Here is a 26,374-nt window from a genome sequence, read left to right as displayed (position 1 = left end):
AGGCCTGCGACCGTGGACTCCTGCCCTCACCCTAACTGCCTGCCCCTTCTCCATCATGCACCTGCCCCCAGTCGATCCCCCCCAACCTCCACCGCCCCCTAGAAACCCTGCACTGGGACGAGCACATGAACCCAGGGGCCCTTGGACAATTTCTGACGGGAAGTCTGTGAACACAGTTTTAAAAGTTTCAGCTGTGAGCTGCTAAACTGAACCCCAGCGTTACTCATGGGAATCCTGTGTCCACTCTGTCACCAGTGTCTACCGGATGGGCCACCAGCTCGAAGGGGATGGGGGAGAGCAGCACCCCAACACGGGGTGGATGGGGAGGCCCCGCTGGAAAGGACAAAGGACGCATACCCCAGATTCCTCACTTGGTGGCCACTCGGCCTGGGGCTGTTCCCAATCCTTGCTCAGAAAGTCCAGGGTTATTAAGGGGAGCGGACCCAGTGAGGCCCTGAGGAAGCAGAAGCGTGGCCAGGGAGGAGCTTTGTGGGGATTCAAAGGGGAACTGTGGCTGCCAGCAGGCCATCCCCTCCCGTGAACTTGAGACGAAAGAGGAACACTGAACAGGGGGCCCCGATGGAGAGCCGGCCTCCATGGTGGCGGGCCCCGCCGGACATGTCCTCGGGACCCTGGCTCCTGGGCTTGCTCCTGTTTCCCTGGACCCTGCAGCTCACAGGTACGCTGCCTCCCTTCTTGCCACGAGCCCTCTGGCTGGCACATCAGAGTGGCTTTCATCCGCCTGTGCGGCTAATTCCTGGGGACCTGTCTCGGGAGATTTGCTGGTTGCGTTTGAACGTTGCAGACTTCACAGGGAAAGCCTTCAGGGATCTGGGAGATGGTTCGCTAATGCCTCGCCGAGGTGGCTTTTAAAGGGGTGGGGGCAGCTGTGTGAACAGCCTTCCTCCCACAGCCTGACCCCTGGTCCTCAAACAGGCAGGTGTGGGGTTGGTGGGGGAGGGACAGCTCACCCCCACGGGGCAGGGCCAGCCTCAGCCTTGTTCCCCACATTAGCCGGGGAGACGGGAGCGGCCCAGGGTAGGTCCCCAGGAGCACTGTGTCCTGGGACACAAAATTGTCACTCTTGCCAGAAAGGGTGGCACTCCCCATTTCCCGACGTGCAACCAGAGGCCACCTCATGTTCTTTCGCAACAGGAGCTGATGCCTTTCCCGGGGCCAACGCCGTGCCCCCTTTCCTGGTCTCAGGTCCCCTCAGAAATGGGGCAGCCTGCGTCCAAGCCAGACTCCTGGGGTGTGTGGCCTTGGGGCAGATCATCCCGACCAGGGAACCCCCAGGAGTGTGTCTCTCCAGGGCTGTCCACACTGGGGTCCCTCCAGCTCAGTCTCTCCCAGGGCAGCCTGGGCCCTCTTGGATTCCCAGGGTCCCCCCACCCCACTGAGCAGCCTAGGTGCTTTGCTTCCTATTCACCCAGACTTTTATGAGGCTTCTGGGGGCTGCCCCCCACTTCTGCTTCACCTTCTGCCTTTCATTTATGCCATAAACAAAAATGGCTCTTACTCTCGTGAATTAGCCCCTTGGAGCACTTGCTCTGGGCTTTACTCTCACAGTCAGCCCCCCTCCAGCCACCCTGGGGTACTGTCACTGCCGGAAGCTCTTAAGAACAGGGAAACGGAGGCCTAGGAGGCCAGGTAGCTTACCCAAGACCCAGAGGGTGAGTGGAGGTCAGCTTTAGACCCGAGTCAGCCTGAACCCCAAGCCAGGACCCTTGGCAGTGGACTCCGGGGCTCCTCTCAGCTTTTTTAAAAAGATTTTATTTATTTATGAGAGAGAGAGCGAGAGACGGAGCGCACGCTGGCACATGAACAGGGGGGAGGGGCAGAGGGAGAAGCAGGCTCCCCACTGAGCAGGGAGCCCAGGGTGGGGCTCAATTCCAGGACCCCGGGATCGTGACCTCAGCAGAAGACAGACGCTTAACAGACTGAGCCACCCAGGCGCCCACCTCTCAGCTTTCTTTACAAAGAACATTCCTTATAAAAAAATGTTCACTCCCCTCCCCGCCAGGAGGCAAGAGCGGGCTGTGGTCCTACTGCAGGCTTCCTGGGCTGGGCCCCTGTGACATCATCTCCTTTCATCTTGCACACCTTGCACCCCCGTCCTACACCCCCACCCAGCTCCCACCCAGGTGGCCGGGGCAGAGATGGCCCCGAGGAAATGCAGCTTGCTGGTGACAGTGCACCAGATTCAGTCGTTTCTAACTCACTTTCCCTCAAATTCCCATCCTTTCTTTTTGTGTGGCCCCTTCTCCCCGGAAGGGACCCAGCACATCAGGGTAACGGTGGGCGGCACTTTGGCACTTCGCGGGATGCCGTGGTGAAAAGCACTTTTGTAACCGTCTTAGCTGTGAACAAACAGCAGATCCCCCCCCCCCCCCCCCATCTCCAACAANNNCCCAGTATTGCAGCAAATGTGTACAAAAGAGAACTCTGCTCTTTCACAAGAGGTGAAAAACCCTCGAGGTCCCCTGGAACGTCCCAGAGCAGCAGACAGCACAGTCACTCCTGGTCCTGCCCTGCAGGTGCCTGGCTCGCTCTGTCTGTCACTGAAGCCTAGGGACAGCAGTGTCACTTCCCTGAGCCACGGTGTGATGCAGGGTTGAGTACATACGCCAGGGCATTCACCCTGACTTTCCACCTGAGCTCTGTGATTCACCCCAGGACCCTGGGCAGGTTCCCTAATGTCTCTGTGTCTCAATTGCCTCATCGGTTAAATAGGTGTGATAGTGGTTGCTGCCTGGTGTCACGCCCTAAGGCTGAGCGGTTGGGGCTCAGAGAACGTCAGCTACCTGCCAGCCTAGCAGAGCCAATGGAAACTCATCAGTTGGCCAGTTGGATATCTTAGCGAGCCCACGGGCTCCTTGGGGTCTCTCTGACCTTGCCAGTGGGCTCTGGCACATTATGGGATGGTGTCTCAGGACCTCTCTTGCTCCCATCGCTCCTCCTCCTGTCGTGAGCCGAGACTCAGGCCTGCTCTCCTCCAGTCTTTTGAGCTCTCTGCAAATTCCACTTTTCTCAAAGGGTCTGGCAGCCACTTGTGGTCTCACGGGCAACTGCTCTCCCCCAGAGGTGAGTCACCCGAACCTGAGACTCAGCTCTCCTGGGAGCAGCTGCATATCTGCTCGAGCCCTGCCTCCACCGGGCTTCAGTCACCTGCAAGGGCTTTGGGGCCAGGCAGGGGTACAAGTCCTACCTGCTTCTACTGACTGCTGTGTGACCGTAGACACGTTACTTAACCTTTCTGAGCCTCTGTGTCCTCAACAAATGTCAGTCCCCCTTCTCTTCTTGGCCTTTCCAGAACTCTGGGCCATATTTCTTTCTCAAATATCCACGGAGAAAGACCGGTTCTGGGCACTGGGGCGGAGGGGGACCTGGAGGTGAACACCCCCTACTCGCATTCTGGTGGAAACGCTGAGACTTGCCAGGAGAACATGACAGAACATGACCCAAGGAGAGAGTTACGGAGGCAGGTTTGCTCCCCTCCCCCTTTGCTCTGGACTCAGGTGTCACTGCTCCCTTTGTTGTCCAAAAGATGTTCGGGAGCCTCCTGCCTTCTTTCCTGCGGCTCCGAGCCTCTGTCAGGATTGGCCTCTGCTTTTCATCTTTGTCTAATCCCAATAAAGAGCTTTCGAGGCAGGCGGAGAGAAGCACCTCTCCGCTGCAGGTGGGGCAGGGGGAGTGTTGGCGGGGGCAGGGGGGCCGAGAGGGGGAGGAGGCAGAGCAGGTGGGTGGGTGGCAAGCACAGCGGGAATAAAGACGGGGAGGCCAGAAGGCAGAGCCGGGGGGAGGGGACGGGGAGAGGTTCAGTCTGACTGGAGACCAGGGTCTCTCGGCCGAGCAGTGGGATATGAATCCCACTGGGCTAGATTCCAGGTGGATTATAAATGCCTGTCAGGTAGGGGTTCACATGCTCTTCCAGTTGGCCCTATTATCGTGGCTTTCTCTTTTTAAGTTGTGAGCTATGATACCTATACGGGGAAGTACAATAAATACCATAAAACAAAGGCCCGTGTGACCACCATCCCCAGAACCCCGCGGGACTCCGGAGCCCCTGGGCCCCCTGGCCGCCACCTAGACACCCCTCTCGCCCATCCTGACTCTCGGGGCACTTGCTTCCTGGGGTCTCTTTATAGATTTATCCCTCAGTGTGTGTCCCTGAATCATATGGATTAATCTTGCCTGTCGTTGAACTTGTGTGATCAGAGGGATGCTGGGTATTCTTCTCGCTACCTGCTTCTTTCTCTCCAAGTTACGTTTTTGCAAGATCTGTCCGGTTGCGGGTGTGGGTGTAGTTTGTGTATTTTCGTTGCTGAAGAGCAGGGGTCATGAACGGTGGCCCCGCGAGTGGGGTGGGGGGCGGTAAATCGAGCCCGCCGCCTTTAGGGAGAGCCTGAGAGGTAGGAGTGGTTTTTTTCTATGTTTTCAATGGTTGGAAGAAAACCTAGGGAAGAGTATTTCTCGACACGTGAAAATGATACAATATTCACATTTCAGTGTCCATAAATAAAGTTTTATTGGAACCCGGCCACATTCATTCATTCGTAGACCATCTAGGACTGCTGTCACCCTCCATCGGCAGCGTTGAGCGGTTGCGAGGGAGACCATATGGTCCGCGAAGTGGAAAATATTTACTATCTGGCCCTTTACAGAACACGTCTGTCAACCCCTGCTGTGGAGTGTCCCACGGAGGGAATATACTGCAATTTCTTTAGCTGTGATCGACGTGTCAGGCGCTGGCCGTCTGTGGCTGTGAGCACTCCTGTGTGGCCTCCAGGCCCACGTGCCTCTGGGAGCACGTGTTCCCATGGAGGCTGCTTCTTCCCCAGCTGTCTGCCTCTGCCTCCCTGTGCAGACTGGGAACTTCAGGGGGCGGGAAACCTGTGGTCTTTCTTGGTTCGAATCCTCGACTCCTAGCACAGAGCCTGGCACCCAGGGGATGCCCAGCGGATACAAAGACAGCAGCGTGGGTTCAGCCCCAGGAGGACTTCCAAGAGGGCGGGGTGGAGATGTGATGGCACCGGGAGAGGCACGTGGGTCCAGGGGTACAAGGTGGGTCCACCTGACATGGTGGGGGCCTGGGCCTCGGGCTCCTTTCAGCACAGGCAGAGCGGCAAGACCCTCATGTCTGGGGAAGGAGAGTGTGGATACGGGAGTGCTGCGTCTATGTGGGCCCCGACACAGGAGAGCTGACCCTTGTGCATCTAGGGGCTGCAGTGGGAGTACAGGCCTCGGGCACTGGGGTGGCAGTGGAAGCCGAGGAAGGGAAGGGGGGTGACCTGAGGCTGGAGAGGGGGAGAGGAAAAGAGTGGGTGTGAATTTGCAGGTGGAGCTCCTGGCCCCCGGGGAGGATGGTCTGGCCGGCCTGGGATTGAGCCGTGGAAGACTTAGCCACGTCACCTGACCACTCAGCCCCCACTCCCCTGTCAGGCACTCAGTACCCTCCGGTGCAGGCCTCTTGCCAGTGGCAGCAGGAAGACACATCCAGGGCCACCGGTGGCCCTGGGACCTGGCACATGGGGCCCCTCAGGGAGGGCCCGTGGGGCCTCAGCCATGGGACGGGGCGCCTGTAAGGGGGGGTGTGGTGAAGCAGGGGTGTATCTGCTCCCCCCCCAGGACTGCATGGGCTTGGGGGGAAGAATGTGAGGTCAGGAGGCAGAGCCCTGTCGAGGCTCTGGGCCAGATCTGCGCTTGCTGCTGGTGGGCTGGGGGAAGGGGGTGCCACGCAAGCACAACCCCAGGCAAAGCCGGCTAGCTTCTCACGTGAGCGGAGGCACTGCCTACAGCGCAGGCTGGACGGCCCAGGGCATATTCCTGAAGGCCACGTGGCAACCTGTATCAACACTTAAAAATTTTAAAGGATCCCTGCCCTTTGAAGATTTATTTATTTATTTGAGAGAGAGAGAGAGAGAGAGAGAGAGAGAGAGAGCGCCCTCCAGCGGGGGAAGGGGCAGAGGGAGAGACTCTGAAGCAGACTCCCCACTGAGCGAGGAGCCTGACCTGGGGGCTTGTCTCACCACCCTGAGATCATGACCTGAGCCAAAATCAAGAGTCAGATGCTTACCCGACTGAGTCACCCAAGCGCCCCCAGGGTACATGCCCTCTGAATCAGTAGCTCCCCTTTTTCGGACCAGACAACCTTTATGTACAAGGACGATCCCTCATGGGTCCATGGAGCACAGCAGCAGACTGTCTCGCTGCCGTCAGCTGGCCCCTTGCTGCAGTGGGTTTAAAGAAGACCCTCTCCCACCCTCTGGCCCTGAGCTACCCTTGCCTCTTGGCTCCTGCCTCCCACTCCCACACCCCACTTTCCAGCCATGCTGGATGACTGCCTGCCCCTAAGCCTTTGTTCCTGTTGCTCCCCTTTCCTGGAAGGGGTCCTCTCGCTTGCCCACCTGGTGACTCCAACCTGTTGGTCAAGGTCAAACTCTCCAGCCTTCTCTGTGGTGCCCTCTCTGGCCCACTCTCCCATGCCCCCGTCCCCCGACAAGCCCAGTGGCCAGCCCTGCCCCGCCAGGGTGTTCCCCTGTGGTTCAGAGCACCAGGAGCGCAGAGGCATGCAGGGTGTGACAGAACTCACCTGCCAGCCGAGGGTGCCGACAGTGCCAGGGACCAGGTACCCAGCCCTAAGAGGTGGGCTCTGTGCGAAAAGCCAGAGAAAGGGCAGAGAGAGAAGGTGCTGGGGGAGCCACAGCTCAGCCTCTAAGATGTTTGCTGACCTCCTGTTGCTGTGGGAGGGGAGGAGGCTGACAGGAGGCAGGGACAGGGCTGGCAGATTGGAGGCCGGGGGGACGGAGGACAGTGAGTGATTTTGTGCCCGGAGGGTACCGGATCTTTGGGGAGATAGAGATTGAAGAGAAGGCGGGATAAAAGAGATCTGGCGAAGGCGTCTACAGGAAGGAGTCAGCGTGTTGACAGCCAGAAGCATTTATGTTTTAAAAGGAGGCTGGAGGGGGAGGGGTCCCAAGCCCTCAGAATGAATCACTAATGCGAGGGTTTTAGGCAGCCGAAGAAGGTTGGAACTCTGTAGTGTTTCTCTTGCGATCTTTCTTTCTTTCTTTCTTTCTTTCTTTCTTTCTTTCTTTCTTTCTTTCTTTCTTTCTAAGAGGTGGCAAGGGGCAGAGGGAGAGAGAGAATCTTAAGCAGGCTCCACGCCCAGCACACAGCCCAATACGGGGCTCGATCTCACCACCCCGAGACCATGACCTGAGCCGAAATCAAGAGTTAGACGCTTAACTGCCTGAGCCACCCAGGCGCCCCTCTCTCGTTACCTTTCTAACACAAAATGTGATCCTGTCAATTCCAGATCGAGAAGCCCACCCCCGCCGTCTTTACAACTCCACTGTGCCTTTTGAGTCCCCCAACTACCAATGAGGATGGGTGTCTTGTTTTGAGATTTCCAGAAGCTTCCTCCAAGAGCTTTTTGCGCTTAAACCCCCCTGTCTGCACCCCTCCCCCACCTGGCTGCCTCCTACTCTTCCTTCGAAGTCCAGCTTGGTAACATGATGTGGGAGACCCATCACAATGTCTACAGCCATGATGTCGGGGTGGCAGAACCACAGGCAAGTTCAATGTTCTTGATCCTTCGCTGTGGTGTCTAGAACTCCTACAGTGAGCATGTTTCTCTTTAATAATGGGGGGGCCTGAGAATTATAATTTAAAAAAACAAAGACCCAGTCCAAGGGTCACCCCTCCTGTAATCCTCTGCCCCCTTCCCGGCTGGGTTGGGTCCCCTGTTTCTGCAGGCTCTGAGACTTCCCTTTATCTCCCCATGTGCCAGCTTCATCAGCGAGCTGTGCCCAGTGGCAGGGCCTGGCCCGCCCTGGCAGGACTTTGGGTGGGCACACACTGCAAGGGGGGTGCCCTGGCGGGGTCTACGCCCTCGCTCTGTTTCTCCTACACCCATCCAGGGACAAGGACCAGAATCCCCACTCTCCCTCTTTGGTCCTATCGCCATCTCCACCCCATCCCGACGCCCTTTTGAGGGCAGAGGAGGGTATCAAGGGAGAAACTGAGTCTCCAGCTGTCATAGGCCACACCCTCAAACGAGCTACGAAGTTCGAGAAACTTGCCTTTTCAAACCAGCGAAGGAGAGGTGACTGCTGTACAAATGCCAGTTACTACCCACGGAGTGGCTACGTTTCTGGGACCGAACATTTGATATTCTGCACTCGGTTTGTGTCCCCGCGTGGCCACGGTGCACCCGGGGGCCAGAGTCTGCAGGCTTCCGAACGGAGCGCAGGCAGACTGTGGAAATGGCCCCCGAGGCAGCCGCTGCTGTCTGCATCCTTGTCATTCGGAGGTGTTGAAAGATGTGACAGCCAGTGTTCGAAGGGCATCAGCGCTAAAAGCTTCATAATACACACTCTCTGTTCAAAGGTTGCCTTCCAACGCCTGCTCCACGCTTCCCCTCATCAGCCACTTGGCCACGCGCTGTTGTGTTTGATGCGCGGGTCCTGAAGGACTCACCCGTTTTCCTGTGGCATCACGGGGTTCGCGCGCAGGCAAATGGCCGGAGCCCTGTGATGCAGCCTCCGGCCCCACATCTGTGGCTTCCCAGCAGCCCTTCAGATGGGCCTTAAAGAAAAAAAAAAAGGCATGGCTCTGAGAGATGCCAGAATTAAATTGGAGGGCAAAACTCCATGCCTAAAATAAAGACCGTGGGAACTGCTTTCTTCTGCAGCTGGGGAATCAAAGTGTTTCCTTTCAAATCGACCTAAGTGGGAATGGATAGCTTTGATCAGCACGTCTGGACTCTGACACCCTTGGCTGACGGTTCTGATGCTGGGGGCCACAGAAGGGCTTGAGTTCCAGGCAGAGTTGGAGAGCTGGGGGCAAGACCTGGGCCAGGTGGGTCAGAGGGGCAGCGAGGAGGCCAGGGCAGCTGAGGAGAGTGGGGAGGGAGGGAGTGCCAGATGCTGGGGGTGGGGGGATGTCATCGCTGCAATGAAGGAGGGACGCCGGCTGGCCCTTTGGGCACTCGGCCATTGCTGCCACAGGACCCGTCTGTATGGGGTTCATGGGACCACTTGGTTCTGCTCCGGGAGCCACAGACTCTCCTTGAGCTGGACAACAGTAGCTGTCCCCCCTTCAGCTGCAGGGTCACTTCTGGTGAGGACCTTTGTCCCCAGATCCCAGAGGCTGCCAGACGTGTCTGCCTATTAGATGACCCAAATCTAGAGAAATGGCCTCTGAATTTTTAGCTCCCTTTAAAGGGGTGCAGCTCTTTCATTTGAGAGATGTTTTCTCTTTCTTGCTCTCCGATTTTAAAATTGTGGCATAGAGCAGCGGTGAAGAGTGTGGGGTTAAGGACCCAAAGGGACCCCGCTTAAAATCCTATCCCCGCCACTGACGAGTTGTGCTGCTGGGCAAACCTCTTCCTTTCTCAGAGCCTCGGGTTTCTCCTCTGCAAAAGGGGAGTGTGCCCCCCAAGGACATTGCACATTATCATCACGTGGCTTGACAGCACTGCCTGCAAGTCTGTGCAGGGGGGAGCCGTGCACCCAGGAGTGACTCAGGAAGGAAGGAAGCCCTGCAGCCTTAGATGGTGACCCCCCAGTCCTGGGAGAGGAAGGGAACAGGAGGCATTCTGCGGGGGTGGATAGCATGGCCAAAGGCTGAGAGCCCGGCAGGCCTGGCGTCGGTGGGGGAGGAAGTGAGGGGCAGCTGAGCTGGCTTGCACGGGCTGGAGGCATGGCCTGGATCCTCCCATCCGAGAACTTGCAATCTTTTTTTTTAAAGATGACCCAGAGTTAAGGGATGCGTGTTATAGCATGATGCTGTCTGAACCCAGTTGTATGACTATAACCAAAACCAGAAGGTCACAAAGAGCGCCCTTATTACGCACAAAATGCTCCATGTTCTATTTTTTTAAACTGCTTGTCCTCACCATGTAAATTGATTTCAGACTCCTTGTGGGGCCTGTTGGGGCACCCCACGGGTCAGCAAGGTGGTTTGCGGTTCCTTCGGGAGCCGCGCCAGGCAGCTCTCTGGCTGGGGGGCGGGGGGAGGTGGGGAGAGGAGCCCGGACTCAAGCTGTCAGGTGGATAGATGGATGCAGGGTGCACTGTGTAGGGGGTGCGAGAGCGGATGGGGCGGGCATCCTTCCTACATCCAGACAAGTTCTTTGATGGTGAGTCCCTCCCCCCAGGGACTCGGCATGGGGTCCCTGGGCCAGGGTGGGAGTGGGGCCCCTCCAGCCAGTGCTCAAGACTGCAGTTCAAGTGGCCTCAGATTCAAAAGAAGAACCGGAAAAGGAAGGTTCTGGCGCCAGCGGGCAGTAGACAAAATCTTTCCCAACAAGGGCAACAGATAAGCAGGAAGGGGGAAGAGCGGGAGGAGGCTGCTGGGGGGAGGGGTCTCTGCATTGTCACACACTGGCCACCTGGCGGGGGAGCCTTGAGCACCAGGCCCGGGGTCTGCACCCCAGGGAGTCACCCACTTCCCTGTGTCCGGCCAGGCCAGGGCCCGAGGTGGTAGACAGGCTGTCATGTGTGGAGGCCGCCACAGGCTGCGTGTGCCCTGCTCTGTGGGCCCAGCACTTTCTAGGCAGAAGGGCCAGGCTGGCATTTGCCTTGCCAGAGCAGCGAGGCCTCGGGACTCCTCTGACTTCCTTGCCTCTTTCTTGTCGCTGGGGAAAGGTAGCCTGGCCCTGCGGCCTCCTCGGAATGTTCCCGGCCCCCCATTTAATCCCATGACCACTCTGTCAGGTTGGCATTGCTTCTCTTCTGTTTTTCAGGGGAGACACCAAGCTTCAGAGAAAGAAAGCCACCTGCCCAAGTTTGCACAGGCTTTGGGGGCAGAGCTGGGATCCAAACCCAGGCTTGATGCCCCAAAAAACTAGGCTTTTCCCAGGCACCCCGCCCCCACCCCATATTCCTGGCAGGGTCCCAGGCTTCTTAGCAGTCCTTGGAGCTGCTGAGAGGTGAGGGATAGAGGCCACGCTGTCCCTAAAAACTCTCCTGCACAGCGGTGTTGCCTGTGCTGCCCAGGGGAGCCCTGTGTGCTTGCAGTGGGGAAGGGGTGGAGTGGGGGGGGGGGCTCGAGGATGCCTTATGAGTAACCGAGCTCTGGGGCGGGGCTGGGGTTCCCCGTGGAGCAGGCATCATGCTACAACTCTTTCCCAACCCCATCTCTGGCTGGCCCCGCTCCTCGCCCTCCTCCCCTCTCCCTCCGTGGACCTCACCCTCCAGGGGTGCCCCCTTCTCTGCTCTACACCGTCCACAGTAGCGCAAGCCCACACTTCTCCCATCCTCCCCCCAGACCTGCCCTTCGCATTTGCCCTGCCCCTCCAGCTCCCTTTTCTCCTTCTCTGTCCTGCATGGGCAAGAGCGGTGTGCTCAGGCAGGTGGGAGATCCGGCTGTCCTCACTCCCATCCCCTCCTCGACGCCGCCCCATCTCGGCCCTCAGTCCACATGGCCACCTCCAGGCCCTTCTCCCTCTCAGGCAGGGAGCTCTGCGAGTTGAACAAATCCATCTCCCTGCGGAAAACAAGCCAGGCTCCCGGCGACGTTTTCCTCCCCGGGCCTGGCCCGGGCTAGGCTGCACCAAGGACTCACTGCCTCCCAGAGAATTATCTGAAGAGCAACTCCGAGTTGCTCCTGCAGCCCTTTAGGCCTTTCATCTCGCGGGACATGTGCCTGGGACCTGGAGGGAAAGCCAAGCAGGCCTGGGCTCTTCCGGCCCCTCTGCCCTGTGGTCACTCACAGTCAAAACCAAGTCCTGGTTCTTCCTATCGCCAGCCAGAGTGACAGCCAAAAGGATGAACTTGAGGCAGCCTGGTGGCGGTGTCTGGGACTTGTATGAGAGTAAGGGATGAGGGCCCTCTTCCCTTCCTCCCCCCACACCCCCTCGTGGTCCTTCCCCATGTGTCAGCTGGGTGGAGACAGGAGACAGGGAAGGAGCGGGAAGAGGGCAGAGGAGCCCTGCTGGTCCGGTTCTGTGGACAGCTGGCCCTGTGCTCCAGGTACTCGCAGGGTTTGCAGTGGACCCCCTCGGGCACTTTCGTGGGTCACTAGGGTGTGCCAACCAAGCTCCTGTGGCCCTCCCGCCCTCCTCAGCCCCAGGAATCCAAGTCCCCCCCACCGGAGTCCTCCTCCTGGGCTGTGTGCCCCTCTTGACGGCCCATGAGCAGAATCTAAGAGGACCCCCAGGCAGGCTCAATCTGCCCCGCCCACCTTGTCCCACAGGGACACGCTCCCTTGGCCTGAACAGGGGACAAAGTGTGATACAGCTGCCACCAGGTGCAGGATGGACACCAGCCACTGTGCCATCCCTGTGCACTCAGGGGACACACTGCAAGCCTTAGGAGGGTCCCGCTGGAGCCCCTCTGGGTCTGGGGTGAGAAGCAGGTGCCTGAAAGGCAGGCCGGGAGCCCCTGCAGCCCTCTCCAAGCCTGTCTGCACCCCTCTCTCTGCCATGCAGCCATCTGGCCTTTGACTGCGAAAAGTTGTGACTTGTGCCAGGAATCTGACGCACCCCTGTCCTCAGCATCTGATGTCTCCTGTGCTGGGTGCCACGGCAAACGCTCCCAGCCCTGTGCCCCTGACCCCGCTGCTCAGCTCGGGGGGCTGGTGTTACTTCCTTGGCACAGATAAGCCTGGGCTCAAATCCCTGCTCCACCTCTTAGGAACTCTGTGGCTCCGGGCCTTTAAGACCCTCTCCGGTCTTTTGTCTGCACAGTGGGGCTGCAAATGTTGTTGCAAAGAATTGTCATGGTGTTCAGTTGACATGGGCCTATGTCATGCCCAGCCAGAGTATGTTTTCTATATCTTTCCTTGCCCTTCTGTCCTTGGGCTATTTCTAACCTGCTGTCCATGAGTGTTCCTGCTGTCAGTTCACTGATGACCTCCAGGCCTCCAGGTCACCAGCATGTCCCTTCCCCACACCCCTAGACAGGCTTAGTGGTTCCTTCCCCACCAGCCCTTCCATCCCTGACTCCCTCTGCTTCCCTGTTGCCAGGCAGGGAGCCCCTCCAGGCCAGGGGTGGGGCCTGTGACCTAACTGGTATTCCTTAAATGTTTGTGGGAGTAAACAAATGGTAGCAGAAAGCAATTTGTGGACATGGGAATTACTATGGGAATTACTATGAATCTCTCCGTAGCACTGAGCCTTAATGCGGGGGGGAGGGGGGCATTAGCCAGCTGGAGCAGCTTGCACCCCAGAGGGGGCGTCTTGGAGGGACAGTCCAGGACAGGGGTGGGAGCTAGGCTGTGAGGGTCCAGGCTCTGGGGTGTTAACACCCCCCAAAAATAAGGGGCAGTGGAGGCAACGGGCTGCACCATCGGGCCAGAACCCAGTCTCCTTCCCAGCAATGGCAGGCCTCCCTCCTCCTTGCTTTTCACCTGCTGTCCCCAGACTCGCTGTCCTTCCCCGATTGACAGAGACTGCCTCCCTCCTCACTCATGGAGACTGTGGTTTTTCCCGAGGTCTGAGGCCCTCTTCCAGGGCAGGTCCGAGCCAGGGCCACTCATGGTCATGATCCTAACCCTCTGACCTTAAAATACTGAATCCTGGAAGCATACGGAATGACAGTCATCTATTTTTATAGATTTCCCCCAAATTGTAAAGATTGGCTTAATCACACTAACGCATTTCATCATTTTCTAGAAGGATACCTCAAATGCAGAAAATTTTTTGAGATGATTAGATGGGTGGCTTCCTGCCAGGACAAACAGGAAGGTAGTCTTATAGTACGGACAGTGTGCCCAGCCTCCCCGGGCCTCTTAGACACATGGAGAAGAGAAGCAGGAGGCCCTGGGGGTTGGGGGTGGAGAGCCCTCCCCCCTGGCGTGGCCACTTTCCTGGTGGTTTTGGTCAGGTTCCCATCTCCCGACCCCCAGCAGGGAGCACTGGCCTCCTGGAGAGCCAAACAGGAGAATGTGGCTGGAAGTCAGAGTGGGTTCTGAGCTGAGTCTGGAGGACTAGGTAGGAGTCCCAGGCAGAGGGGCCTGCAAGGGTGGATACAGCACGTGGGAAGTGGCCCTTTGGGGAGCGGGGGGGAAGGACTGCAGCATGGCCTTGCCGTGCAGGGCAAATCAGGTCCATCTCAGCGTTCCTGCCCCTTGTCCTTACCTGGGATCATGCAATGACCCCTTCCTCCGCCTGCCGCACCCCTGCGCTGGCCACCATGTCTCAGGCAAACTTCAGCCCTGAATCATCGCTCCTTGTTTTTACGACTGTACGAACACAGTGTCGTAGTTAAGCCACGACAGCCACCCCGCAGTCATGCCCAGAGACATAAAGGACGTGTGAAATCCTTCGCGCCCCACTCAGAGGAGCAGAGAGCCCTGGGCCCCAGCTCAGGGACTCCTCCAGGCGTGAGCATTGTCAGATTCACTCAGTAGGATGAAGCCGGTCCACAGGGACATCCAGCCCCCTCCTTGGAACTGTCACGACCTTGCAGTCTTTGGAGGAGGGGCGATCTCTTCAGTTACTCAACAGGAAGCTCAAAATACCCGTGTGGCCGGAGATTCGAGGCGCTCACTGGTTTAGAGGGCCACCTCTGTCCTGTCCCCAAGTCTTCCAGAGGCCCTGGCCTCGCCTCCCCTGGGGACCCAGAACAGGGCTCGGCGGAAGAGCCCAGAGATGAGTCCAGCCTGGCCTCACACCAGCCCCGCACCCCGGGCAGGGGGTCCGTGCCTTGCTTTCCCCAACAAAGTAAATCTGGCAGCTCCCTCTGAGTACCTAAATTGCGTGATCTTCTCCTGATGAACAGCCTGGCCGGCGTGTTCTCGGCTGCTTGCCGCCGACCTCAACTCAGAACTGTCTGTTCGGCTGCTGGAGGAGGACGGGCTAGGGGACGAGGCCTACTGAAGCTGAGGGGGCTTGTGTGCTGAAGTCTGGGGGGGGGGAAGAGGGGGCCGCTGCTGACTCGGGCCCGGAGTCTGACGGCCTCTCGGGAGCCTGCGGGAGGCTGGGAGGCCCAGCCCGGCAGGTGCTCCTGTTTTCCTAGGGGCCTGTGATGAGGAGGGGTGCACAGGCGTCTGGGAGGGAGGGGGCTCATTGAAGGTCCCGGTCGTGGCCCAAATGGCTACCTCTGTGGTGATGGGAAGCTGGTCTTGGGCACGGCTTGTTCCAGTCTAGAAAAACTTGACAAGTTCTTCTCCGAGCTCCGATTCAGGGCAAAGCTTGTCTCTCCTGATGCCTGGCATGCCTCCTCCTTCAGGCTGGGGGGAGCCAGGGCCCCCCTCTGGGTGTCCACAGCCGGCAAGTGCTTCTTCCTGCCAGGACGCGTTTCTTTATCTTGTCTCCTGCCTCCTTCTTCTTTACTTCTCATCCTTCAGCAGCTTCGGGTCTTCTCAAACTGGTGCTTTTATCCAATGTGGCTTCTTGGCCTTTGAGCAGGAGAGTGGTTAGGAGTGGGGGGTCTGCAGTCTGCCCGCCTTGGGCAGGGTTGTAGCTCCACTCCATCCCTGCCGGGAGAGTGAAAGCTAGCAGCTTGACCTGCCTGATCCTCGGACTCTTCCTCTCTGTGAAGTGGAGCTCTTACACACTTTGCTTTGGGTGTGTTGGGAGATGGAGAGTTCTCCATGTAAAGCACTCGGCACAACGCCCGCGCACAGTGGCTGCGTGGAAGGTGAGTGTGAGCCGAGGTCCTCGGGGGGACTGAAGCGACCCGGACGGTAAGCTCCTACTCTTCCTTTTCCTTTCTCTGCAGGAGGGCAGTCGGTGACCCACACTGGTGCCCCCATTTTGGTCACTCTGGCCAACAAGGCCGTTTCCTTCAACTGCAGCATCACCTACCTAGACAGCCCAGGACTCCAGAACTTCACAACCTGGTACTTTCATGTGGACCTCCAGGGGCAGAAGAGTCCCAGGGAGCAGATTAAGTGCTCACCCGACCTGAGCAGAGAGAACCAGGGGCACACCCTGCAATGCCGGGTCACGCCCGACCTGCCCAATGCGTCAGCCACTGGCATGTACTACTGCTGCGTGTGCTGGCCGGACTCCCACAGAATCAGCGAGGGCGTCTTCATCCTGGTTAGAGGTGAGGCTTCCTGCAGGGCCCAAAGGTTTCACACAGCAGAATCTGGGGCGCAGGATCCGAAGCGGGGAATGTCTGCCTCCTTGATCAGCTTTGGAAAAACGCAACAGTGATCTCAGGGAGCCCCTGGCTGTGCAGGTGTGCCGACATCTACCTTGATTTGGGAAGGACAGAAGCCTGGGAAGTAGATACGTCTCTGGCCACCTCTGGCAGGTGCCTGAGAGAAGTCACTGGTGCGTTGGTCTCAGAGTCCCTCCGGCACCGTGTGTGTGTGTGGGGGGGGGGGGGGGAGGTGAGAACACAATTGGGCTTATGCGCATGTGTGTCCGTGGCAGCCCAGGAGCGAGCACAGGGCTCAGGTATGGATTTCTGGGAAAGGTTCCTAGTTGCATCACATCCCCAAAGGAGGGATGACTGTAAAAAGTTAACATCAGCAGAGCCAGGAGGCTCTGACCTGCCTCTGGGCTTCCCACCAGTAGGGGCTGGGGTTTGGGGAGCTGGGCGGGCCTGGATGTGGTTGTGGGCCCCGGCCTCGTGGCAATACCCTGCCCATCAAGGGCTTTTATGGGGATGAATGAGATCCTGCGTGCAAGGGCTGGTGTCTGGTAATAGGAAATGTTTGATAAATAACAGACACGGATGTGCCTGGCACGTGGTTGGCACTCGGCAGGTTTTCGCCAGCCAGATGGATGGATGGATGGGGGAAGCGGGGGGGAGAAAAGGATGGACGGCTCAAGGGAAGGGGCCAGACTGTGCCCTCCACCTACCCCTGGTGCAAGCCAGCCACCTGCTAGGCCCAGTCCCAAACCCATCCCCCCACCCACACCTGCCCATGTGACCACTGTTCCACATGCGGAAAACAGAAGGCCCTGAGAGATGATGCGACTCGGCCAGGGTCCCACAAGCAGCTGTCCGTGGAGCCAATTCACCCTGAGGCAGGGGCACTTAAGAAGCAGAAGATGTGTTCCTTACCCTTAACAGGAATCAAGGCCGCCAACTTAGAAAGGGGCTTAGCCTAAAGCCAGTGTGGGAATGAGGACCTTGGTGGAGGTGGGGGTTTGGGGGGCTCTTTGCGGGGGGAGTGTTGTAAGTGGAGTCCTGGGTAAAGGAGAACACAGGAACTGGGGGCCTGCGGTTGGTGGGCCGGGGTGCACCCCAGCCTTTCTCAGGTAGCTAACCCTTCTGCTTCCCTGCCCTGCTTCTAGACACAGGGTACCGAAAGCCCGTGCGGGGCTCCCAGCAGCTCCTGCTGTCTTGCTTCGCTGGCCTCCTGACTGTGCTGAGCATATTGGTCACGGCCCTGCTGCTCTGGAAGAAGGTAGGGTACGCACACGCCTCAGCGCCGCCCCTCTCCCCATTCACTGTGCGCCCGAATGCCTCCCGAGGAGCGGGGGGCCGCCCGCCTGCCCTGCACGGCGTCCCAGTGGGCCTGGGTGAGGGGTGCCTGCCATAGGTCTCCCTCGTGGCCTCCCTGCACTGGGACCCCTCCCTCGCCCACCCCTGTGGCCGGGCCTGAGCTGCCAGCTTGCCACCACCAGGTCCCTCTGGATCTTGCACAAAACCAGGGCCTGTCAGCCTTTTCCAGGTCATGGGTCCTCCTGAGTGTTTCGGGGCGAGGCTCGAGCCCCATTTCTGGCTCTTCAGACTAGGAGCCACTGTCCTGGTTTTCTGGATCCCCAGCACCCCAGACGGGAGGAGGAAGCATTTCCTAAGAGCCTCTGTCTACCAGGCACCCTGTCCCACGCTCTCCTCTGTGTCCCACCGTAACTCTGCGAGGGACGTTTCTTCCCGTTTTCCGACGCTGGAAAGCGAGGCCCAGGGAGGTGGTGACTTGCCCAAGGTCACACAACAAGTGTGTGGTGGAGTCAGGGCCGGAGGGCAGGTGGACGGGGCAGTTGGGTCCAGCTCTGCACCCGGCCGACTCCTGCAAGGCTGCGGTGGCACCAACGCAGGGAGGGTTGTCTCCGCATTGGGCTCTTGTCACTCTCATTGTCACCCAGCCTTGCGGGTGGCTGTTCGATGCCTGCCCTCCCAGCCAGGCAGTAAGTGCCCTGGAGACGGAGGCCAGAGGCCAAGGTGAGCTTGTTTCCGTGTCTCCACGCACGCCCAGGCGTCGGGGGTGCTCAGTGGAAGTTCCTTGGGCGGGAGAATGCATTTCCCAGCGGGTGCCAGGTTCTGCCCGGCTCTGGGGGGCAAAGACGGCTGTCAGGGCTCCAGGCTGCAGTTCGGACCCTCTGTCCTGGCTCCTTGAAGGCCTCAGTGGGAATAGCTCAGGCCAGTGCTCCACCTGCTAGAGACCCAGAGCTCCTCCACTCCTTGGCAGCCTTAGGGGCCGAGCCTGGGGAGCAGCTCAGTCAGCGAAGGTCAGTACACGGCAGGCCTGGGACGTGGACCCAGGCCTCGGTTTCAACCTTGCCTCAGGCTGGAGACGTAATTACCCTTCCAGAAAAGGCTACAAGGTGATCAAAGAAGGCGAACATGGCCACTTGATCTGCCATAAAACTCTGGAGGCTGCCTCTCCTGCCATCTGTGAGCTGCAGCACCCTGGTGACAACCTCACCCAGCCCTCTAGTTCCTCTTCCGTCCTGTGATCTGCCTTGGGACCCGCAGATGTGGGGCGTGACCTTGGCATGACCCGTTCCTAATGTGGCTCGTCTTGCTGACAAGCCGCAGGAGTCCACTCTGCTCTGCCCGGGAGCAGGCTCCGCTCTGAGGTCCCAGGGGGGCCATGCCCCCTCCGCGGGCCCTTGGCCCCCTGCCTCTGGCCTGGTCACGGGGACAACGGAGCAGTGAAGACAGGAGATGATGGGAAATGCATCCCTGGGCCTCCCATGAATCCCAGGTTTAGGACAGAGACCCACCCACCACTGGACCCACTTTCCCTCCCTCAACTAGCATGTGCTGAGCACCTACTGTGTGCCCAGCTTGGCTCTCATCCCCAGTATATTCCTTCCCCCTCCCCTGCTGCTCTTCCCATGATGGTAGCAGGTAGGACGGCTCTTGACTTGTCACTCAGCAAACATCCACTGGGCATCTAGTGGGACTCGGGTGTGGACACGAGACTGTGCGTCAGGCCGGGGTGATGAAGGACCCACAGTCGGGCTGTGGACCCCCACACGGCTTGTATGAGTGACTGTCCAGCTGCCTTCTGAAGCACAGCAGGTGAAGGGCGGAACCGGGTTAGGGGCGAGACCTTGACCCTGAGCCTCCACTTCAGCCGCCGCTCTGCAGAAACAGGATTGTAATGGCTGGATCTCGGGGTCCTGCAAGGCCAGGGAGGCACCCGGAGCAGGGTAGGTGCTCAGTAAGTCTGGGGAGGAGGGGAGGAGGGGGTAACACTCAGGCCTGGCCTGACTTCCGAGCCCAGGCCCTCCCCCTGCTGCACAGTTTCCACGACTCCTAGCCTCTCTCCTTCCAGGAATAGCTCCTGAGTATCTGGTACATGCCAGGCACCGGGCTAAGTGCCAGGCACAGTGGGAAGCAGGACAGATGCAGCCCGTGCCCTCATCAAGCCACAGCCCTCTCTGAGCCTTGCTTTCCTCCTCCAGAAACGGGGATAAGGATGGAGTCCCCCTCACCTGGAAAGGGTGGGAGAGACAGCATTTGCGAGGCGCCGGCTGGGTGCCTGACCCACAGTGGGAGTGCAGTGCATAGACGCTTCCTGTCTTCCCTCCCTGCACGTGGGGGAGGAAGGGCTGGTGTAGCAGCCTGGCCTTGGAGAGAGAATGCAGAAGGCCTGAGGCCAGAGAAGTCCCCAGAGCTCCCTGGAACTGGATCTGGATTTGGGACGCGGACCCTGTGGACGCCCCTCCGGAGCTGGGCGGGCCCCCGTAGCCCTTCCCCTGGAAGGCCAGCCTGGTTTGAACTGAGTGCAGGAACAGAGCACGCAGGGGGCCCCCAGCCAGTGACCAGGCCAGGCTGTCAGCCATGGGGGCCAAGAGGAGAAGGCCGGGGAGGAGGCAGTGGCGCGGAGGACCCTAGGAGCCCAGGTGGCTGTGGATAAAGGAAGCTTTATCTGGGAGCTGCTGGCCCAGAAAGGCAGATGATTCCTGCCCTGCAAGCAGGCCAGAGGGCTCCCCCTCAGCTTGGGGATGGATCAAGGTTGGCTTCCCAGAGCAGGCAGCCTCTGACTTTGATGGCTGAGCCGTCCTCCTCCCCTAAGGGCACCGTCATCCACTGAACACTTCTTCCCTTGCTGCCAGGACCCCCGGGCAGCCCAGTGCCGGTCACCTGCTCCTTCATGGCCTCTGCACACCGCACATCTCAGGCCCCTTCCTCAGAGCTCTCCCCACTCTGTCTACACTCCCTGGTGATTGCTCTACTCCTGGGGTGACATTCCTCACCCCTGACGCTGCCCGGGCCCCTCCCTGAGCCCCCAGATGCCCATGGGCATCCGTGCCCACTGTCCCAGACACCACTCTGTAGCTTCCAGGTCTGCCCTGCTGATCCGGATGGCAGCACGCCCCCAGATGCTCAGGCCCAAAGCCTTAGAGCTGTGCTTGGCTCCTCCCCCCCCCCTGCAAGCCCTGCCCACAATCTGCCTAGGACCCAGCCCCTTCTCCCCTGCCTCATCCCCCCAGCCCAGGCTTTTTCCCTCACCCCTCGCCCGAATACAGGTCTCCCTGCTCCCACTCGTGTCCCCCCCAGCTCTGCTCCCCACACCTGTGCTTATGTGTTTGTCACTGTTTCCCCCACCATAACTTAAGCCCCAGAGGGCAGGGACTTAGTCTCCCCCCTTGCCAGGGGGAGCCTGACACACGCTAAGTGCTTGTGGGAGGAATGGCTTAGATAAGGGAGCGCTGAGACTTTGAAGATGAGATGGAGGTGGCCAGGCTGTGAGGTGGGCAAGAGGACAGTATTGCTCCCCTTTTACAGAGGGGGAAACTGAGGCTCAACAGGTTTCCTCAGCTGCTGGTGGCCACACTGATTGGTTTATTCACTTGGAAATCACAATTGGAAGGGCAAATGTTGATGGCAGAGAGCAAGGCACCTGGGGAGGGTAAGGCTGGCTCCAAGGGGCGGAGCATCCTTGCCCCTGTCACAAAATGCACCCATCTGATTTTTGGAGGGGGGCACCCCCTGTGGGCCACGGCCCAGGCCTCATCTCCCCCCACTGCACCACTCCTAGAGATCTCTTGCCTCCTTCTCTTACCACCCGTCCCAGCTTGCAGCCCACCCGCACCTGTGGCCTCAGAGAAGCCTTAGAAGATGCAGATCTCACCAAATCTGATGGCTTCCCTGCCCTCTGAGCGAGGACACGGTGGATCCCGCCTTCTGTGGCAGTGCCCTCGCCAGCCTCCCGGCTCTTCTGCTCTCATCTTTTCCTGCCATCGGCCACTTTTTATCTGACAGTCCATCCTTGAGCATGTCCCTGACGTGTGATATTCCTGCCCCCACATGATCCCATGCCTTGTCCCCTGTGGCCTGCGACACTTTCTCAGACTCTTCTCCTATCTTCGGGAGACAGGGCAAGCACTCAGAAGTCTGCTCCAGCCCCGTGGCAGTCGTGGGGCTCCTTCCCACAACTCCACAGTGGCACTTACCTCCCTGCCACCCCACCAATGTCAGGAGAAGCACCACGAGGCCGGGCCTGGGTCTTGTTCACCACGGGGTACAGAGGAGCCCCTGGCCACGAGCTCACACCCCCCAGCCTTGACAGTGTCCAGGCCGACAGGCTCAGCGAGGGGAGAGGCACAGCCCCCCAGCTGTCTTGAGGGGAGCCGTGGCCTCCGGCTGTAACAGGCACATCAAGAAGCAGCTGGTGTTGGGGAGGGGCACTAGATGTGGATCAGGGCCCCTGGGTTCCGTCCAGAGGCAGTCATCCGACTAGCTGGACAGGCCTCAGTTTACCCCTCTATAAAGTCTACTTCCTCAGGCTATAAAGAGAATTAAATGAGACTAAGAGTGAGTCTCAGGGTTTTTTTGTAAACTGTGAAGTGCCACACGGAGGCCAGCACCTGTCTAACTGTCTGCGAGACCCACGCGTTCGAACAAAACAGAGGAGCGAAAACTCCAGATATGGTCAGGTCAGCATCTTGGTGAATCACACAGACCTGGGTTCAAATCCGACCTCTGCCGTGGCTGGCTCTGGGGCCTCGGGCGAGTCTCGTGCCTTTTCTGAGCCTTCTCGTCCTCAAGTGTGGCCCAGAGATGACTTGAAGACTCGTCTTGCGGGTTCGTTGAGATGCGCACGAGATAGGGCAGGTGACGCACTCCAAGAGAGCCCCAGCTGGCATCCGGTCAGGCTCCCACTCCTGAGCCCCGATCAGGCTACAACTGGGGCAGTTCTGGCCTCTGGCTGACAGTTACGGAGCTCTGGAGAGCTAATCCTGAGTAAACGGGCTGGGGGTGGGCAGGAAGCCAGGATTTTTAATTAGGCCCTGCCCCGAGATGCGGCCGTTGTTGCTCCGTGGTTGGCAGCGTGGTACTGCGGCGAGGGGCGGGGGTGTCCGGATGGCTTCCCGCTGCCTTGGCAGGCGCGGCCCATCTCCCGGAGCCTCCCCACGGGCCCAGCGGCCCTGCCTCCACGGCCACCAGCAGTGCCTCGCAGCAGCCAGCATGAGCTTCCCGACATCGCCAATCCTGGCCCCTCCCTGGAAGCGCTCAGATGCTTTCCACCGTCCACACTGTTAGCTCAGCCCTGCCTGTCCGGGGAGGTTCCCCTCTCTCTGGCCACGTCGACTGTCTTTAAGTTCCTCGAGACCTTTAGGTCTTGGCACATGCTGTTCCCTCTGCCTCCCCTCCCTCTCTTGCCAAAGGAGTTTCTCAGCATTTAGGTTTTAAACACCCCTTTCTGGGGTGCCTGGGTGGCTTCGTCGGAGAAGTGTCTGCCTTCGGCTCAGGTCATGATCTCAGGGGCCTGGGATCGAGTCCCATGTCGGGCTCCCTGTTCAGTGGCGAGTCTGCTTCTCCTTCTCCCTCTACCTACTCAAGCTCTCTCTCAAATAAATAAAAATCTTAAAAAAATATATATATACACCGCTTTCTGCCAGGGGAGGCATTTGTCTCCCAGAGCGAGCCGGCCGGCGGCTCTCTCCTGTGGGTCAGTGCGTGGACCATGCTTTGGTCAAACCGAGAGCTCTTCATCCATTTCCCCACTAGGTCCTCAGTCCCAGGAAGGCAGGCCCGGTGTCCACCTCTTCACACCACCTGGCTAACAGGAGGTGGCTGACAAGGGTGTGTTGGTCGGCCGAGGGCCACCTCGTGCCACCTGAGTGCCAAGGACTTACCCCTCGTCACCCCCCTGAATCCTTACAACAGTCTCGTGCAGGAGGGTTCTTGCTGAAGAAACTGAGGCCCAGAGAGGGGAAGGGGCGGAGGGGGACTGGACATCTGCTCTGGCTGGTCCTTGCTCAGGACCACCCACAGCAGTCAGCTCCGTAGCCGGGGCCCCTGGCACCCTGGCACCGTGTCCCCGAGCCAGGCCTTGTGTCCGTGGGCAATGCCTCGTGGCGGTCTTCCCCACTTCCGGCCTGTGCAGGCAGGCGAGTAGCTTGGTGTGGGTCTTGGAGGCGTTTGCCACGTTCCCTTGGGGAGGGTGGGAAGGAGGTGCTGAGTGGCCTCCTTGACAACCTGCCTTTCTCTGTCCTGGTCGGTGGGGTGGGAGCCGCTCGGCCCCGGCCCTGACAGCCCTGACTCCTTTCCCCACAGAAGCAGATGCGGGCTCCTCGGAGGCACCCCGCCCCGAAGGCCTCGGACCCAAGTGCCGGCCACAGCCAGGAGCAGCCTCCGGACGATTCCGTCTACACAGTGAGTCTCGGGGCCTGGGCTCCCTCCCTCCGCCTCTCTAGGCCTGAGCAGGGGCTGGTTCCCTGGCTGGGTCAGGTACCAGTCGTGTGAAACCCTGAGTCTGTGGTTCCTTGTCTGTAAACCGGGGACAAGGATTCCCACCCGGAGGAATTTCCGTGAAGATGAATGTGTGTGTGTGGCCCCTGGCCCCTGGCAGGCCTGTAGTTGTGAGGTGCCCCCCCCGGGCCCCCCTCCCCAGCTCGCCCCTCCACTTCTGGAACAAGGGGCAGCGAGGGCACAAGGTGGCGAGGAATAAATAGAGTTCCTCATCCCACCGAATGACGTTGACCAGCTCACCAACTCCTTCCTGTTTTGATGACACAATCAACATCACAGCAACAGCAAGAATCGCAGAAAGAGGAAAAGGTCAGGCACCATCACAAGCCCTAACACATTCAGTGCTTCTCGATTCTTCACACACACACACACACACACACACACACACACACACACACACGCAGAGCTTGTTTTCTATCCTTAAACTCAGGCAGAGACACGGGCCAGGATGGGGTGTCATAAGCATTTCCTGTCACTGCACCTGTCTCCGTATTTACTTGGAGGAGGTGTGAGTGTGCGAGGGCTGGGTGTGAGCCCACCAACCGGTCAGCACGCAGCCCCTCTGCCCAGCGGCTGCGAGGGGGACCGACATTCCTTTTCAGTTCTGTCAATTTTAGTTCCGCCAGCAGCATATGCTCGTTGTAGAGAAAGTGAAGGATAAATGCCACCCAGTGTCAGCTGGGGTCTGAACTCCATGAGATCTAGAGCCCCCAGGTTAGGGTCTTGGCTCCACGCCTGGCAGGTGCGAAGCCTTGCCAGGGACCTGCGGTTCCCCAGGGGCACGTTCGAGGGCTGCCCCTGCACAAAGGTTCTGCCCATCCGTGCTGTCACCATTGCTGTCCCCACCACCCAGACACACATGAAACTCGAGTCCACACCGAGGGCATTTGGAATATGGCCCTGTTGACTGTGGATGGGAGCCGTGGGGACGAAGCAAAGGGAATGTCCCCACAGCACCAGCAACTCCAAACGGAACATAACATGGCCAGCCCTCAGACAGCCTTCTGCTCCGCCCCCGGGAATTTCCACCAGCCGCTGCTTCCCACGTGGCCTCAGACTTCCCCATATTCTCTCTTCTCTCCCAGCAACTCATGGTATTTTCCCTGTGAGGAATTCTGGTGTCAACTGTTGAATAAAAACATCTCTCTCTCTCCACACGCACACACACGCACAGGCACACACGTGAGATTTCTCCCTCTCTCTCTCTCTCTCTCTCTCTCTCTCTATATATATATATATATATATATATCTATATCATATATATATGTATATATATACATATACGTTTGCTTATAGATAAAATAACCATCATCCTAAGCCTATCTTCTTCCAGGATAAATACTAGTAACATTGATTTCTATACCTTCCAGTCTTTTTTCTATAAATACACACAAAGAGACCCATACTCACACTCACACGTCCTTTTTTTTTTTTATTGGAGTAGTACAGCTATTTTTGTTCATGTTACAATATCTCACGAACATCTTTCTACATGAATAAATATCCTTCTACAAGAGCACTTTTAATGGAAGAGGCTCTTTCCTGCATGGAACATCTTTTCTGTGTGTTTTGACGTCTCTGAGGCTTGGGCAGACTGCTCTGGAGTGTGGGGAAGAGGCCTGACCGCCCTGCAGAGTTGCAGGGCGGCTTCAAGAGATTTCAGAACAAGAAAGGAGGCGTGAAAGGAGGCAGATAAGAATGACATTAACGACAGGGAGGACGATGTCAGGAGCATTTGTTGAGTGCCTACGATGTGCCTGGCTCTGTGATAGGAGTCTACACCTGTCATCTCATTGATCCTTGTATGAAGGATTGAGGTGCTGTCCCCAGTTCAATTTTATTTTCTGATTGTCTGTTGCTGGTATGTAGACATATGATTGGTTTTCGTATTGACTTTATATCCAGTGACTCTGTTGAATTCATTCGTTAATCCTAATAGGTCTCTGCAAATCCCTTTGGATTTTCTATGAACCCATCTATTCATGTCATCCATGAGTAAGGGAAGTCTCATTTCTTCTTTTTCAATCCTCAGACTTTTATTTCTTTTTTCTTTCTTTCTCTCACTGCCTCAGACCTCCAGTGGGATGGTGAGTAGGAAGGGTGACAGTGGGCATCCTTGTCTTGTTCCCAACCTCCAGAAAAGGATTTTTGTACATTCCTCCTCTACTTTCTTTGGATGGATACTTAGATCATTGGTTTTCAATCTTTCTTCTTTTCGAATCTATGCATTAAAAGCTATGAACTTCCCTTAAAGTATGGCTTTAGCTGCATCCCACAAGTTTTGATATATTGTCTTTTCACTATCTTTCAGTTTAAAGTTTCTGTTGAGAATTCCTTCTTGCCCCATGGGTTATTTAAAACTATTTTTGCTTCATTTTCAAGTGTTTAAGTGCTTTTTAGTCATTGTGCTGTTTTTAATTTCTTGCTAATTCCACTGTGATCAGAAAATATATTCTGTATGATTTTAATCCTTTGAAGTTTTGAAACTTGCTTTGTGGCTCAGCTTGTATTCCGTGTGCACTTGCAAAGAA

At 58.0% G+C, this 26,374-nt stretch overlaps 1 protein-coding gene across 1 annotated transcript in view; it reads left to right on the top strand.

Annotated features, from left to right (window-relative positions):
* The first annotated feature begins 521 nt into the window (after positions 1 to 521).
* Positions 522 to 26,374, top strand: part of NFAM1 (NFAT activating protein with ITAM motif 1) — a 33,561-nt gene continuing 7,708 nt past the window's right edge. The window contains exons 1-4 of the mRNA XM_008702923.2: positions 522 to 679; positions 15,672 to 16,001; positions 17,204 to 17,316; positions 23,649 to 23,747. Coding sequence (XP_008701145.2) covers positions 580 to 679; positions 15,672 to 16,001; positions 17,204 to 17,316; positions 23,649 to 23,747 — 642 coding nt within the window. The 5' untranslated portion in view covers positions 522 to 579. The remainder of the gene's footprint in view (positions 680 to 15,671; positions 16,002 to 17,203; positions 17,317 to 23,648; positions 23,748 to 26,374) is intronic.

Source organism: Ursus maritimus, unplaced genomic scaffold (genome assembly GCF_017311325.1).
Source record: "Ursus maritimus isolate PB19 unplaced genomic scaffold, ASM1731132v1 scaffold_21, whole genome shotgun sequence".
In the NCBI taxonomy this organism is placed as follows: domain Eukaryota; kingdom Metazoa; phylum Chordata; class Mammalia; order Carnivora; family Ursidae; genus Ursus; species Ursus maritimus.
Note: the sequence above shows the minus strand (reverse complement) of the source record. Positions and strands in the feature narration are given on the sequence as shown.